This window comes from Microcaecilia unicolor, chromosome 7 (assembly GCF_901765095.1).
Source record: "Microcaecilia unicolor chromosome 7, aMicUni1.1, whole genome shotgun sequence".
NCBI lineage: Eukaryota > Metazoa > Chordata > Amphibia > Gymnophiona > Siphonopidae > Microcaecilia > Microcaecilia unicolor.
In genome coordinates this window covers 221,565,107-221,582,400 of record NC_044037.1, presented here as the reverse complement: position 1 = coordinate 221,582,400, position 17,294 = coordinate 221,565,107, and the positions used below count along the sequence as shown (strand labels likewise).

The 17,294-nt window shown below is 40.7% G+C and overlaps 1 protein-coding gene across 1 annotated transcript in view; it reads left to right on the top strand.

Moving 5' to 3' along the window:
- The window catches only part of MTX2 (metaxin 2), a 119,206-nt gene extending 111,424 nt beyond the window's left edge, over positions 1 to 7,782 (top strand). Inside the window, exons 9-10 of the mRNA XM_030209235.1 lie at positions 345 to 421; positions 7,248 to 7,782. Of these exons, the coding sequence (XP_030065095.1) occupies positions 345 to 421; positions 7,248 to 7,458 (288 nt within the window). The 3' untranslated portion in view covers positions 7,459 to 7,782. The remainder of the gene's footprint in view (positions 1 to 344; positions 422 to 7,247) is intronic.
- The last annotated feature ends 9,512 nt before the right edge of the window (positions 7,783 to 17,294 follow it).

The window sequence follows — 17,294 nt, the reverse complement described above, 5'->3', positions numbered from 1 at the left end:
TTTGCACGTCTGATTAGTGTTAGGTTAGTGAGTTGTTTAAGATTGTTGTGTTTATTTTGAATTTCTCTTTACTGCTCATCTACATAAATATTGAGGAGCTGGACTGGATGCCAAGAGAGGTGTCTGAGCTCAGTTTTAAGTTCTCTATTGCCACCTGCTGGTTGATGGACACAACTGTCCCACAAGTTCTGGAATAGTGGGAAGGACTAATGGAAAGAAAATTATCAGGTAAATCCTAATTTCTCCTTATGTGACAGATTCATAACACTTTCATGAAGCACTAATGAATAGAGTCTTGTAGTGATAATAATTTTATATCATTTGTGCCCAATACTTTGCATCAGGTGTTTGAAGATGTAGATCAGTGTTGCCAGGCACTATCCCAAAGACTAGGAGCGCAGCCATATTTCTTCAGCAAGCAGTAAGTTCTTTGTTTTGTATTTACTATACCTTAAATCCAATAGATTATCTTTCTGTAATTTTGTTAACCTACAGTAATACTAATTATTTGATTATCTTGGTTGATGCCTTTGACAATTTAAGTGAATATATGAAACACAAATCCAGAGAACTCCCATGGGTCACCAGAATAGCACATAGCCATCATGTAGTGAATATATTTTATTTGTGAGCTAAAAGTCTTTATTTCTTTTGAATTGAAACACTGCTAAGGTTTATATTCATAAATGTATAATACATAGCACCTTTTGTCTGGTGAGCTGACATTTTTTTAAGTTCAATATTTTTATTAATATTTTAAAATTTTATAAAACAATGCAAAATAGAAAAAGAAAAACAAAACACATAGGATCAGTAAAACCAAAATGAAACTGATCAAAGAATCTACAAATATTGTAGGCAGATTGTGTACCAAATCAAAGGAGTAACAGCCTCATTCATAAGAGGAAAACGACATAACTCAAATAAGGAAGAAATTGTTCTAAGGATGCAGGGTTAACTAAGAATCTAAATACAGCACAAAAGGCAGATTCTGAGCAAAATATACAACGGTCCAAGTGAATCTTAATGTGAGTTTATAAAAGTACTCATAGATGACTATCGGGCTTATTTTTGAAAGAGAAGGGCGCCCATCTTTCGACACAAATCGGGAGATGGGCGTCCTTCTCCCAGGGTCGCCCAAATCAGCATAATCGAAAGCTGGGCGTCCTCAACTGCTTTCTGTCGCGTGGACAACCAAAGTTCACGGGGGCATGTCAGAAGCGTAGCAAAGGCGGGACTGGTGCATGCCTAACACATGGGCGTCCTCGACAGATAATGGAAAAAAGAAGGGCGTCCCAGACTTTACTTGGTCCATTTTTTGTTACAACCAAGCCTCAAAAAGGTGCCCAAACTGACCAGATGACCACCGGAGGGAATCGGGGATGACCTCCCCTTACTCCCCCAGTGGTCACCAACCCCCTCCCGCCCTAAAAGAAAAAACTTTTAAATATTTTTTGCCAGCCTCAAATGTCATACCCAGCTCCATGACAGCAGTATGCAGGTCCCTGGAGCAATTTTAGTGGGTGCAGTGCACTTCAGCCAGACGGACCCAGGCCCATCACCCCCCCCCCCCCCCCCCACCCCTGTTACACTTGTGGTTTCCATTATCGGCGAAAATCAGGGATGACCATCTCTAAGGTTGACCTAAATTTTGCGATTTGGGCGTCCCCAACTATATTAGTGAAACGAAAGATGAATGCCCATTTTCTTTCAATAATACGGGTTTCCCTGCCCATTTGCTGGGACGTCCTGCGAGGACGTCCTCAGGAAAACTTGGGCACCCCTTTCGATTATGCCCCTCTGAGTCCATAAATTTCCTATAACTCCCTGATTTTTCATTTTCAAAGGATTCATGTTTATATATAAGACACACTGAAGCCCACCACATATGAATATTGAGCTTATTCAATGGCTTCCAATTTCTTAAGGTATTTGGTATAGCAACTGTAATAAGAATTTGAAATAAGTGTTGTTCTCCATACTCCAAAGAGGCAGAGAGTGAAGGTGACCAAAGAAAGATATTCTCATATGTTAAGGGTTCTCTGATGCACAACACTTGTTGGATTTTTTTCCCATACTAGAGTCCAAAAGTTATGAGTGTAGGTACAGAAAAACAAGAGATGATCCAGAGTTCCTGGAGAGATTTGACAAGACCAGCAAGATTTGATGACATTAATTTGAGTCAAAATAATTTGACAGGAGTCTATGCATTACAAAAAAATAAAGATTGTGTAATAGAAGCTGAAGCAGAGCATCTGACCAGAATAGATCAAGATTGATTCCATTGTGAAGGGTTTCATGAATCCAAGTGGAAGACAATCCAGAGGGGTTATCTGAATGAACACAATGATGTATTTGTTTGTATTTGTCAGGAAGAGGAGGTACAAAAATCCAATGTAGGTAAGGCTGAAGCAAGATTATTAACATTCAGCTTTCCTGCCTTATAATATGTGTAAATTGAAGCCACTTGAAGTATTGGGAGAAAGGAAGATGAAATCTTTTCCGGAGCTCAGTAAAAGAGAGCAAACATTTTTGCTCTAATAACCTGTTCCAGACTCTAAATACCTTTCTGTCTCCAACATTGCCAGGAATCATGATGTATTTCAAACTTGAAGAGAAGATTCCAGCACAATGGGATATGAATCATGGACAGAATTCTCATTTGAAACGAATTGTCCAAAGACTGCAGTGCTAAGAGAGTTGATGCCAGTATAGCAATAACTTTAAATTGTGGATGCAAAGCTGCTCCCAGCATATATTGTAGTTTCATAGGAGCTACCAAGTCCTTTTCAAGGTGGAACCAAGAGGACAATAAGTAAGAAGTAGTGTTGTGCAACCGAAGAACTCCCTGCCTGAGAATAAAAGCAGAATTATATTTTAAAATATGGGGAAAATTAACACCTCCCTTTTTTTATCAACTGTTTTATAAAAATGGGATAGGAAATAAATCAGAATCATGGGCACATAGTACATAATAATAGGAGGTGCTATTGACATTTTTATAGTTTCCAGCCTTCCCCACCTTCTGAGCTGGAGTGGAGTGGAGACCAGTTGTCACATAACTTGGAAATTTTAGACAAAATTTGAGATTCATTATGTTTTAAAACGTCATCAATATCAGGAAATAATAAAATGCCTAGATAATTAACTCTTCTAATTGACAATAAAAATGAAAATTGTACAAACATGTCTCTAGTAGCAAACACATTCATAGGCATAAATTCAGATTTTGTCCAATTTGCTTTATACCCAGAAAAAGCTCCATATGTCTCTATTAAGGATAATAAAGCTGGAAGTGAAGTAAGGGGGTCGGCTAGATACAGTAGGACATTGTCCACGTATGCAGACAATTTATATTTCTTCCTCCCATAAGGAACACCCGTTGTATGTGGTGATATCACATAAGAGGGGCTCCAGGGCAAGATCAAAAAGGAGAGGGGAAAGGGGAGAACTCTGCTTGGTCCCTCTATGCAGGTGATAAGGTTTAGATATCATATTGTTAATATATAATGAAGCCAAAGGATTTGAATGTAAGATATGAACCCTAGAAATGTAGATGGGTCCAAAGCCATACCATTTCAGGACTGAAAACATATAAGGCCATTCTACCCTGTCAAAAGCCTCCGTGCTATGGAGAAATCAGGACAAGGCAGAGACATGACAACTTGTAAAAGCTGAAGAAATAACCTAGAATTATTAAAGGAAAGACGGTTAGAAATAAATCTTCATTCAGTTGTTCCATTAAAGCTGAAAGTCTAGTAGCTAATGCCTTAGCATATATTTTAGCATCTACATTTATTAGCAGAGTAGGTCTATAATTGGTAACTTCTAAAGGATCTCTTCCTGGTTTAGGTAAGACAACCATGAAATATTCAGAAATTGAGCCTTTCATTTCTCCTTGCATGTTTGAAATAGCTCAAGTAAATGAGGAATTAGGTCCACTTGAAAAGTTTTGAAAGATTTGCGGTTACTGGAGCCAGATAAGGCAGAATAATTAACTTCATCTCATTCCAAACAGTATTCCTGGTAAACTTTGCCTTAGTATCGCAAGGGCTTGCGGGTATCTCAGTATTTTTAACAAAAAAGGACCTCTGCAACTGCATGAATGCTAGACGTCGGGCAGGCACCCTATGTGGCCTCTTAACCTCAAACTGCTGTTGAAAGGTGAGGCCAAGCAGGGCGGGAAGCATTTTTTTCAATAAAAGTCACCAGGTCTTGACCTTTTAATCCCTCAGTTAATCCTAATATAGGACCATTATTTCAACGGCTACTATTAGCCTTCTTCAATCTCTAGTTGAATTCGCTCGTGTTTTTTTTGCTGATGTTGTAAATCTTTAACTGCAAGTTCATTTTGTACCACATGGCCCTCACTTGTTCACATACCAAATCAAATTTTTCTTTAATATGATTAACATTTTCCTTTAAATCTGTAACTGTTAAAGTACTATCCCGAATCTTATTTTTTTTTATTTGTGTGAGTTCCGCTAATATAGGCTCCAGCAGTTTGTTTACTTTGCACGGTATTGCCATTTTTATGGATGTTGGATGGTCTTGTTTGGGTTGTTTACCACTGCGTACTGGAGGAAAAACAGACTCAATTTAATTCTGCTTTGCAGTGGACATCATCTTATTTAAGGCTCTATTGCTTAAAGTCTAAAAAAAACCGCTATGAAAAGAATGGAAGGTAATTATGCTTTTGGCAAGCACAGAGCAAATATCCTAGGTGATCATTATGGCTTTGCCTGTTCTGGGTCGAGCAAGTCTCATTTTCAAAAGGATAGACATTACCACCTTGGCAAAAGGACGTTGATTCAGCAGCCACCTTTGCCCTCTTATTTGTAACAAAAGGAGGTTGATCTAAAGAGGGGTGCCCAGCGTCAGAAGGCTTCTGGGGCTTTGAGAGGACCATAATGAGGCGTGGGGGATCCAACCCTCCTTGGAACAGTTAGGTGGTCCACTGTCCGCGTTGCTCGAGGTGTATATCCAGATCACTTATAACCAGTGGGTTCTGAAGATAGTGGTTACATGTTAGTTTTCCCACTCCTCGGGAAATGATTTATGGAGTTTCCTTGTGGCGCTGTAACCAAAAGGGGGGTGGTTGTAGCCACTTCAGAAGTTTGTTGGAGTTGGGAGTGGTGATTCTGGTCCTAGTTAAAGAGAGGCTCAGAAGCCATTATTCCATTTATTGCATGGTTCTGAAGAAAGAGGGTTTCTTTCAGCCCATTCTAAGGGCATGAATTGGGCGTTCAGGATCTCTTGTTTCAGGATAGCGGCCTTATGTTTGTTATTGTAGCAGTGGGAGCTGGGGAATTCTTCACCGCTTTGGATTCGAAGGGGAGGGGGCCTGGAACTCGGAGGGCACAGAGAGAGAGAGGTAGGGAGGGGGGCCTGGAACTCAGAGGGGAGAGAGATGGAGGGAGGGGGGCCCTGGATATGGGTGGATGGAGGAGAGGCCAGGGGAGAATGCAGAGTTGATGCACATGTAGTGGGGGAGGGCAAGGGACAGAGGAGAATTGCTGCACCAAGATAGATGGAGGAGGCAGGGGAGAGATGCTGCACATGGATGGATGATGGGGGCAGGGCACAGAGGATGTTTGCTGCACATGGATGAATGCAGGGGAGAGAGCATAATTGGTGCACACAGGACTGACAAAGACAGACACACGGGACTGACAAAGACAGACACACACATTCTGTCTCTCTCTCTCTCTCTCTCTCTCTGACACACATACTCACTCTGTGACACATACTCACTCACTCTCTCTCACACGTACTCTCTCCTAATAGTTCCCTTAAAAACATAATTGCCATTAGAGGACAACCTTTTTAGTGCCCGTTTCATTTTTTTTCAGAAACGGGCTCTTTTTACTAGTAAGAACATAAACGTTGCCATACTAGGACAGTCCAAAGGTCCATCAAGCCCTGTATCCTATTTCCAACAGTGGCCAAACCAGGTCACATGTACCTGGCAAGATCCCAAAAGAGATCCTCCATTGCCTCAGGTACAAAATTAGATTGTAAGCCCTCTGGTGACAGGGAAATACTCTCAGTACCTAAATGTAACTTGCCTTGAGCTAAATCCAAAATAAATAAATAACCTATTTTATTTCCTTAGAGGTCCTTGCCATTCCCTTCTTGCCAATTAGGGTCACCCAGGTTTGTGTGAGGGGAACTTCCACAGAAGTGAAACCTGTTTTCCTTACATAGGCTGGATTTACTTCCTCCATCTTATGCCCAGGTCCAGTATGCTACAGCCTTAGCCACAGGGCTAGTCAGTACAACTTGGACAGTCTTCCTATGTAACAAGTGTTTCATTATATCTTCCTTTTCCCTCTAAGTTGAATAAAGAAGTTGAAACATTGCTTCACAACAACGTGATAAGAAACTGTTTGGAAAAAAAAGAAAGAAAACCCAAAGCTTGTAGAAATACTTTTTGAGCAAAGTTTTAGAAGTAAATGTTGAGTTTGAGGTCCTTTGGAAATACTTAACATTTTAAATATAACATTTTTATTAAAATTCAATAAATAAATTATATATATATAACATTTTACTACATTTGTAAAAATGTTCAGATACACATCTTTCTCTCTTTTATCTACATAAGTATGGGTCACAAAGGTCAGACTACAAAGGATTTTCAAATGCCACTAAAAGATTAGTTGTAGCATTTTTTAAGGGACTTCTGTTTTCCTTTGATTTTGCTATAATGTTTATTTCCATTTGTTTAGACAAAAACACAAAGGAAATGGGTCCAAATGCTGCCACCAACATAGTTCCTTTCTTATTGATCAAGCAACTTCAGGCACATCAAAAGCCCAGAAGGGATATGTTTTACTTTTGAAATGCACAATTTTGTTCAAATGGTGGGCTTTGTTATGCATAGAAACCACAGGGGAGAATGGAAAAACAAAATCCCAATATTTACCTCCCACCTCCCCAAATCCATTCTCAGAGGGAAGGTCAGTTGATACTTATCAAAGAAATAAATCTACATTCTGTTCAAAAGAAGAAAATTTCCTATAAATTTTCTTCATTGGAAAATTTGTAATTTATTTTGCTAATTATGTTTTTGATATTGTAGGTTATGTATAATTTACAGTAAAGAAAACTGTTAATTAAAATGGCACAAATATATGACCATGTAATAATTTTGTAGAGAAAATAGCTCTCTTAAGCTTGTGATTTTTTTTTTTTTAATTTAAAATAAATTGTGTTCTAATGGTTTGCTTCTTTTTTCACTCCTGTAGGCCAACTGAACTGGATGCACTGGTATTTGGACATCTGTTCACAATTCTTACCACTCAGCTAACGAATGATGAACTTCGTGAAAAAGTGAAAAAATACAAAAATCTTATAGATTTTTGTAGAAGAATAGAGCATAATTATTTTGAAGATCATGCTAAAGACACCTCTGCAGGTGGCATGCAGAGATTACCAAAAGGTCCCTCACTTCACTAGTGTGTGAGAAAATACGACTTTGGAAACAAGAATTGAATTCATTGCATAGAAAATCAAATCGAGGGCCCTGCTAGAGGCGTGTTAGCGTTTTAGCACGCACTAAGCATGTAGATGCCCATAATATTCCTAAGGGTGTCTACACGTTTAGCACGCGTTAAAAACGGTAGTGCACCTTAGTAAACAGCCCCAAATTGTATAACACAAACTTAGCAATATATCATTGGGAATATAGTCACTGCATGGAACAAGAAAGTTTTAATTTCAATCTATACTATAGATTTCCCAGTTTCCTTTGACCCAATAAAGAGTTTATATTATGTTTTATGACCTACATTACATTTCTTGCACATGAAAGGGTTTCTGAAGCCAAACTGTATCTGCATCATTTAATATCTGTATCAAACTAGACTTCCTTTTCACTGAATTTGAGAAGAGCCTATTAATAATATCTTAATATATTTACTATATGGAGGGGCATAATTGAATGGGGGCGACCATCTCTAAGGACGTTCCAGCGAAGGGGCGGGGAAACCAGTATTATCAAAACAAGATGGGCATCCATCTTTCGCTTCGATAATATGGTCGTGGACGCCCAAATCTCAACATTTAGGTTGACCTTAGAGATGGTCAACCCCGGTTTACGGCCATAATGGAAACCGAGGATGCCCATCTCAAAAACGACCAAATCCAAGGCATTTGGTCGTGGGAGGAGCCAGCATTTGTAGTGCACTGGTCCTCCTCACATGCCAGGACACCAACCGGGCATCCTAGGGGGCACTGCAGTGGACTTCACAAATTGCTCCCAGGTGCATAGCTCCCTTACCTTGGGTGCTGAGCCCCCCAAACCCCCCCTAAAACCCACTACCTACAACTGTACACCACTACCATAGCCCTTAGGGATTAAGGGGGGCACCTACATGTGGGTACAGTGGGTTTCTAGAGGGGTTTGAAGGGCTCCCATTTACCACCACAAGTTTAACAGGTGGGGGGGGGGATGGGCCTGGGTCCGCCTGCCTGAAGGGCACTGCACCCACTAAAAACTGTTCCAGGGACCTGCATACTGCTGTGATGGAGGTGGGTATGACATTTGAGGCTGGCATAGAGGCTGGAAAAAAATGTTTTTTTTAATATTTTTTTTTTTTTGGGTGGGGGGGGGGGGGGTGTTGGTGACCACTGGGGGAGTAAGAGAAGATCATCCCTGATTCCCTCCGGTGGTCATCTGGTCAGTTCGGGCACCTTTTCAAGGCTTGGTCGTGAAAAATATTGGACCAAGTAAAGTCAGCCAAATGCTCGTCAGGGACGCCCTTCTTTTTTCCATTATCGGCCCAGGACGCCCATCTCTTAACCACGCCCCAGTCCCGCCATCGGTACACTGCCGACACGCCCCCGTGAACTTTGGTTGTCCCCGCGACGGAAAGCAGTTGAGGGTGCCCAAAATTGGCTTTCGATTATGCCGATTTGGGCGACCTCAGAAGAAAGACGCCCATCTCCCGATTTGTGTCGGAAGATGGGCATCCTTCCCTTTCGAAAATAAGCCTGATGGTGTCTTCAGATCCCTCCCAGTAAAGCGCTCTCTCTCATTCTCTCTCTTGTCCCTGCTGCCCACAAGCACCAAGCCATGAATGGCCTATGGGGCTGCCATAAGTGTGACAGTTTCAATGGTGGGCCGTAGTGGGGTGAGGTTCCCAGTGCCACCCCTGTTCATCTGAAAACAGTGGAGGGTTAAGTGACTTGCCCATGGTCACAAAGAGTTGTTGTGGAATTTGAACCTGGGCCCTCTGGTTCTAACCCTGCTACTCCTCCGTCCTCGAGAAAGAACTAAAACTCCTAAACTTGTTTTTAGGCTCTGACAAATGTGAACTCTGAGAATTTGCATGTTTATAAGATGATTAACCCCTATAATAAATGAGCATCCCAACGGGGGTTCTTTTCTAAAATCATACAGAATTTCATATAGTTGACAGGATGCTTTCTTTGAGAACAAGCAGGATGTGGTATTATGACTGATGGGTGAATTACCGACAGAGCCCTGGCGAGAAGACATTCCCCAGCATTCTGTATTCTAGAAACCTTTCTAGAAGCTGCTGTGCATGTGCATGTTGTCCCACCCGTTGCTGTTGCTTGGGACCAGGTCAGTCTTTAGTTTTCCATGGAGCAGTGCAGACATTTCTTGGTGTCTCCCCGCTGCTCGCCTGTCAAGATTACAGTGATTTGCCTTATACTTCTTTTTTTATTTTCTTTCCTACTTTTGTAATTAAGTAGACCAGTGCCTTCTTTCCCATTTTTCTTCCTTTAGTCAGGTTTTTTGGAACTTATAAGTTTATTTTTCATGGGTCACCAGGCCCTCTTAGGCCTAGAGCTTCCTGGTTGAAGCTTCTTTTTTCACAATTGAACTATTTGATTTCACCTAAGATACTTTCCTGGATATGTCCCTTAAAACTTCCATTGGTTTTAAATAGTGCACCTGGTGCAGCCAGGACCATGTCCCTTACGGACACTCACAATAGGTGCCTGCAATGCCTGGAGCCCTACCATAATCACTTTGTGAACTTGTTCATAGATGTCAGAGAGGGAAGAGAGATCAAGAAAAACAGTTCAAAAGGATTTTTTTATGCAGAAAAGTCTGCTTCATCGACTTCAACATCAGAGGCATGATCTCAGTGGCTCCAGGAGGTGCTTCGGACACTGGGAACACATCGGTAAGGAGGAGGTCTTGGCGTGCCTCGACATCAAGTGTTGGGGGTGCCCATTGGGACTAAGCATCCTCCGATCCTGAAGACACGGAAGGATTCATATTCATCTATATGGAGGAACCCCGATGCTGTGTGTAGTGCAGAGGCCGAACAGCATCAGACTTGAAGCACACCTTTGAATTTGTTGATACTCTTGAAGCACACCCAACACAAGGAAAGCTCATTCTTCTGGGACTCAAATGGGATATGATAACTACTATCGAACTCAGACCAGGTCACCAATGTGGTCCCGATATCTTCTAGGTATGTGACAGAACAAACTGAGCCCCAGCCTTTACTGACAGCAGCTTTTGAGGAGCAGCTCCATGACATGATGCAGGAGTTGGTGGTGTGCCTGCTTGCCCTACACGATGCTACAGCATCAAAGGCATCTCGATGTTGGCTCTGCAGGAGCCCCAGCCCATCCTTGAGGCCCATTCACTACCAGTTGGGCGTACATCTATGCACACTGAGATTGTGTTACTTTCCAACCCATCAGGAAAGGAAGCTCCCTCGGAGTGCAGGAGGTCACCAGTTCCTCATTGCTCACGCCAGGGGCCTGACCAGGATGTCAGAAAAGTGAGGCAGGCTCAAACTCAAATCTCTCTGGGATAGTATTTTTATGAGTCTGACTTGGACTACTTCTGGTTGTGTGACAAGGCATCAGAGATCCTCTTGGATCTCTTGGCATTCCTTCAAATACCTCCCCTCCTCATGAAAGGAGAAAATCTGACCCAGAACAACTCTCCTTTCAGTTTTTATCAGGGAGATGGCTAAGTTCATTCCATTTGAGTTAGAGACTGAGGATGAGCCCAGGGCTGAGTTGTTGAACATCCTTCAGTTTGATGCCCCGCCAAAGGAAACTATGACAGTGCCCGTGCGCAGAGATCACTGAGAAGAGAGGGCCCTTTGAGCTACCCTCAAGTTTAGGGGCACCATGGGCATGATATACACAGTGGAGGCCATTTGGTCTAGCAAACTTTTCCGAACCGATATCTGCTGATTGTTGGATCTTCTGGGATATAGAGGTGAGAGATTTTTGCTGTTGGACTGGGGAAGGAAGGCCCTGACCTGAATTATGTCTAGCAAGGCTCCTATGAATTCCAATTGTGAGTTAGGCATAAATGGGACTTGGGGTAATTAATGGTGAACCCTAGCAGCTCTAAAACCCAAATGGTTCTTTGCATTGATTCCTTCCATTAAGCCCCCCACTGGATCATGAGATTTCAGCATTGTTCTTACTCAGTTGATGAAAGCTCCTTTTGAGCCTCAGAAGAATTTGACATGGAGAGTTCTATTTTTGGTGGTGATCACGTCAGTCTGCAGGATCAGTGAGCTTCAGGCCCTAGTAGCTCACCTTACACAAAGTTTCAGCATAACTTGGTTCTGTGCTTACATCCTAAATTCCTTCTTAAGATAGCGTCAAGTGATGTGGTCACTGTGATAGTCCCCATTTAAAGGTAATAAATAGAAATAAAACAAAACATAGAAAAGAAAATAAGATAATACCTTTTTTTATTGGACTAACTTAATATATATTTTTTATTAGCTTTCAAAGGTATCCCTTCTTCTTCAGATCAGAAATAAGCAAATGTTGACAATTATCAGTATATATGTCTCACAGTCCTACCCTCAAACACCTTTGCTTCATTTGACGAAACAATTCCAGTATTCCAGAATGACTTATTCTTCTGATGAAAACCAAAACATTTCCCATTAAATTTGCTTAGTTGATTCAAATTTGGACTTATAGGTTACTGTATACACCAGAAAGAGAAGAAACTTCATTTGATGATAATAATAATAGCAGTCGGAGCCAAGTGTTTCGTTAACCCCCATACCATAAATGGATCACTCACCCTAGTACCACAAATCAGGTAAATACAAACCCTAGCACATGGTTCAGAACATTGATTGGGGAAAACAGAGTTGCAGACTTATTGACAATAAACATTTCAGCAAAGCATAATATACAGTTGTTTTGGAGAGACATGAACCATATGCTTTTGATCTGGTCATAGCCATAGTGGGCTCGCACTATTTAACCACCCAGAAATGGCTTCTGGCTGGTTAATTAGCACTTAGATGGCTAAGTGCTAATATTCAGCGCAAGATAGCCAATTATGTCTGCGAAATACTAGCGCTTAGCGGCTAGCCTTACAATTTAGCTGGCCAAATATGAATATAAAGTGCTAAACCGGCAAAGTTGAGCAGTTAAGATATGCCGCTTATATAGCAGGCCTATCTTTAACTAGCTAATGCTGAATGTTTGCTTAGCCGGTTAAGTTGCCCAGTCCAAAACTGAAACCGGATATTCAATTCTGGTTGCCAGATATGGCCCGGCAATGAATGTCTGGAGTCAGTGCCAGTGGCGGCAGATAGCCGCGCTGCCTTCCACTGCATGAATATGGGGGGAGGGGGGTATGTGTTGTTCCTCTTTAATGAGATTTGACTCCTAGGTCCTGGGCCAGCCCCAACCCTTACAGTGCCTGGCCAGGTATGGGGGTTACCCAAAAAGTTTTATGTTTCATCAGTAAGAGGTAGTATCTTAGCACTTCCCCTGAGACCCATCTGGAATCTACTTTCCAGGAGTAGAGGCCAAGGTTATTCTCACTGTCTTCAAGCATATGGACACCTGCCCAAGTCAAACCCTCAATTCTACTGGGGGATGCATCAAATGACTCCACCATTCAGAGCCACACTGGTATGAAAGTGCTATACTCCACCAGAACATTTTTAGTATCATCTACAAAAATGCAAACCTTTCAACAGCCCCTTTTTCAGTATTGTTTACAAGTGAAAAGAACAGAACCTCACCAATCCACCCAGTTATTAAAGTCCACCTTCTATCCTGCCTAACACCTTCCATCTTTCTTCCCTCACTTAATCTTTGTACATTACTAATTGTATCTGATATCATGGAATGATTATGTCATAACCAAACTCTGTAGGCCACATTGAGCCTGCAAATAGGTGGGAAAATGTGGGATACAAATGCAATAAATAATAATAATAAATAACCAAGGACTAGTCCCTGATAATGACCCCTTACTTGATATGACACCCATTTGCTACTACCCTTTGTTGCCTCCCACTCAACCAGTTTCTAATCCAGTCAGTCATTTTAGAACTCAGGTTTATTATTAGTTGCCTATGCAGAATCATTTCAAAGGCCTGCTCTCAGCCAAGTACATCATATGTAATGCTTTCAGTCCAACCCAACTCTCTAGTCAAAAAAATTGATCAGATTAGTCTGACAAGACCTACGTCTAGAGAAGCTGTGCTTCCACAGTTTTCTAACTGCACTATCCTTTTATTTTTAGTAGCAGCAACACCATCAATTTACTCACCAACAAGGCCATACTAACTGGCCTGTAGTTCACAGCCACCTCCTTACTTAACACTTGTATGAAGAGGAACCATATCCATCTATTGCAATCCTACCAAATTACTTACAGACTCTAATGAAGCACTGAAAATATCAAACAGCAGAGCCACCAGAACTTCTCTAAGTTCCCACTGGATGTGAATTGACAGCCTAAACAAAATCTGATGTTTCCTCCACTTGTTAACAGATTATGGACACTGCCCTAGATTGTATCATCATCCCACAACCTGCTTCCCCCTCCCCTAGCAACACAATTCATCATGATGCCATTAACCTTTTTCCTATAGTTGCTGCATGGTTACTATCTGTTAGCATAGCTGGGGCCTTTGCAATATCAGGCCTCCAATGAAAGCTGGTGGAAGAGATGTCCTAATTAGCTCTTCCAATAGTGTCAGCTCAAGGATGCATATACCTCCTGTCTGGTGCTTGGAGATTTTGATATTGTTCAGATTTTCTTTCCTGGCCTGCTCAATGTCCCACTATCAATACTTCTGATCACTCATTGTCAGATGGTTTCCCAAATCTTAGACTTGACTCCTGCTGTTGTCTTGGGTGGCTTTGCATTTAAGAGCATGCAGGGGTTCTCACAGACCTGCCTGATCAGAAGCTTCTTGTCTTCATTCAAGAAGCACCCTTTACCTGCCTCCTTTTTACCTCCCCTGACTCCTGAGTATGCTTCTCTCCCTGTTCCTACATCTGGTTCTGCTCCTCTTATTCCCTGTGGCTTTCACGTTTCCTGCTTAAGCATACCCCCTTACTTCCACAACATCTCCCTCATACAGTGTCCCTCCCTGAATATACTCCTCTGGCTCATCTGTGACACTCCTGGTCTCCCTCAATATTAAATTTAAGTGACTTGTGATTTTTTTTTTTTTTATAGTTTTTCTATGCAGATTGTTTCATACTAACCAACATGAACACTGTGATCTAGTCAAGACTGCAATGCAAGCTCCTGTCTTCTTTGTTGCAAGACATAGCTTGGAATGTGCATCTCGAGAAACAGATCTATGCACACTAACATGAAATTAAACTCTCCTGCTTGGCTGATTTTGGGCCCACAATCAGTGTAGCTGCATCTAGGAACCTGCAATGGCCCCGGCTGCAGCAATACTAATTGAAGAGCTTAGACTGCTCTTTTTTGTATGAGTGTTTTGTTTTGGTTTTTTTAAAATCTAAAATTGGCCAATAAGCAATCCAGTCTTTAAAGCTTTAACATAATAAACTTTTTAATTTGAAATTTTCACAGTAAACTGAAAAAGGTTAACATAAAAAAAGGACATCTTCAAAACAAGGGAAATAGCATACAACTTATTTGCGTATAGCAAACCACATGAGAGAATATAAATGAAGTAAGCAAGAAATAAAGCACATAAGAGCTCATCACATCTAGGACAACCAATATATCCCTACCCAAATTTTATAACACCTCAAAACTTATAATAGCAACTACCACCCATCCAAGTGTTTTCTTTTTTGAAACTTCTAATCAAATGTTTGGTTACATATAAAGTGAGCAGATTAACCACCATGGATTCTATGCTTTTGGAGGTTTTTCTTCAGGAAAACATAATAAACTTTGATGTAGGTGGAACCATAATTTGTACAGCATAAATCGATAAACCTCACTTTGTGACAGTCACATTAAGGATCTCGGTTACTTTACAGCAGATGAAGAAGATCAATTTTTGGCTATCCCAGGGTTCTTCTGCCCCATGTAAAGGCTATCATTTTCATTATTGTTCTCTATACAGAATTTTGTCATTGATTATTGAGATTAAATTCTCATTCTCTTTGGGGTAGATGTAGGAGTTTTTCTAATTTCTGTCTATGGATGAAAGGAAAAGTACATCTAGCCATTTTTGTTCTATACTTATCTCAATTCTGCAATGTGTGCCAAAGTAAATTACTATATTACTTTAATAGGCATTTTTCAAGAAAGAGTATTTTAATAAATGTTGTTGGAACATTGCCCTGCAGCTAAATTTGCAGCTGTTTTAGGACCGTACAAAGAATCAAAGAACTTGCCAGTCACTGATCAGTTTTTCATTGTTATTTGCCCATCATATTTATTGTGGTTTTTATGTGAATGAATGTACTGTGTGTTCATTTTCTTCATTGTACTTAAAAACTATGTATACAAAAACAAGCCCTTATACTGAGATTACTGCCCTCACTACATCAAGTTCACCCTTCTTCCTGGCACAGCACCTTCTATTCCTCCCACCTTCTCCACTATAAGTACGTCTAGTATATCACCTACAAAGAATGTAGCTTAAAGCAAGAATGATTTATCTCTTAACTGTTCAGTCTGTGTCAACATCTATCAGTAAAACGTAGCATATCAAACACTGGCAATTTGAAATAATGCTTTCTCTCTGCTTTTCTCTTATTCTTTAGTTATTTTATAAAATAAAATACACCCAACACTTATTTTTGAAGATACTTAATGCCTAGTGTTGTGAAAAAAACAAGTTTAGTACCGATATACAAATGGAGAGTTCCAGAGACATGCTTAATGAAGCCTCTTAGGATCAGCTGGACTGCTAGCAAACGCTTCATTTCCTGTGGATTTCTTTCCTTGTGAGCAGAATATAGCTCCCATGGCTCTCACAACAATTATCACCCACTTGTTCTGCAGGTTTCAAGTTTTTTACATTAGTCAGGTTGAGAAATTTGTGATATTAATCATGACGGAAGTTGTTATTTATCACCTGCTGGGTAAGAAATAATAATTTTGGCACTAGTGGGGCAGCAGGCCAGAAGTACCAAATTAAGTAAAACATCTAAACACTAGCAAGGATCATTTCTCTGATTAATGAATTGTTACAAAGAAAAAGTGCTGCTCATTATCTGGTCTTACCAATACAGAGGGGAACTTGCAAGTATACAGTACAAGCTAGGTTTGTCCAGTCTTCTGTCCCTTTTGCCTTATCACCCTATTCTTTCTGTAGTATTCCTCTTGCTGCTGTTATTGTATCTTTGAATCCTTGAACATAGGCACAACTGCTGTTTAACATTTTTGATCCACCCAGTGTGTGACAGTAATACACAGCTCCTTTGCTATAAATTGTGCTTATTTATTTTGGATGTTATAATGCCTTTGTATTGCTCCATGGTGCGACCGCTGCTTGAATATTGTGTTCAATTCTGGTCACCGCATCTCAAAGATACAGTGGAATTAGAAAAGGTGCAGAGAAGGGCAACAAAAATGATAAAGAATGAAATGATAAAATGAAAAATTACACTGGCTCCTTTTAAAAGAATGAATCGCGTTCAAAGTTTGCACCCTAGTCCACAAAATCGTTCACGGGGAAGCTCCAACCTATATGGCAGACCTCATAGACATGCCTACTAGGAACACAAAAAGATCATCACGAACATTCCTCAATCTCCACTACCCCAGCTGCAAAGGACTAAAATATAAATCCACATATGCATCCAGCTTCTCCTACGTATGCACACAACTATGGAATTCACTACGAAAGCCATAAAATTAATACATGACCTAACAATCTTCCGTAGACTACTGAAAACAAACCTGTTCAAGAAGGCTTACTATAATGATCCATCCTATATACAAAATAAATAGACTGTACACGAACTAGACAAAACCAAACTCGTGCCGCTTGACTGTTTAACCCCACCGCTATAAAGCAATCTATTTCCTAAATTGAAAATGACATCTCTATATAGTTGAGGACCTAACTTATGTCACA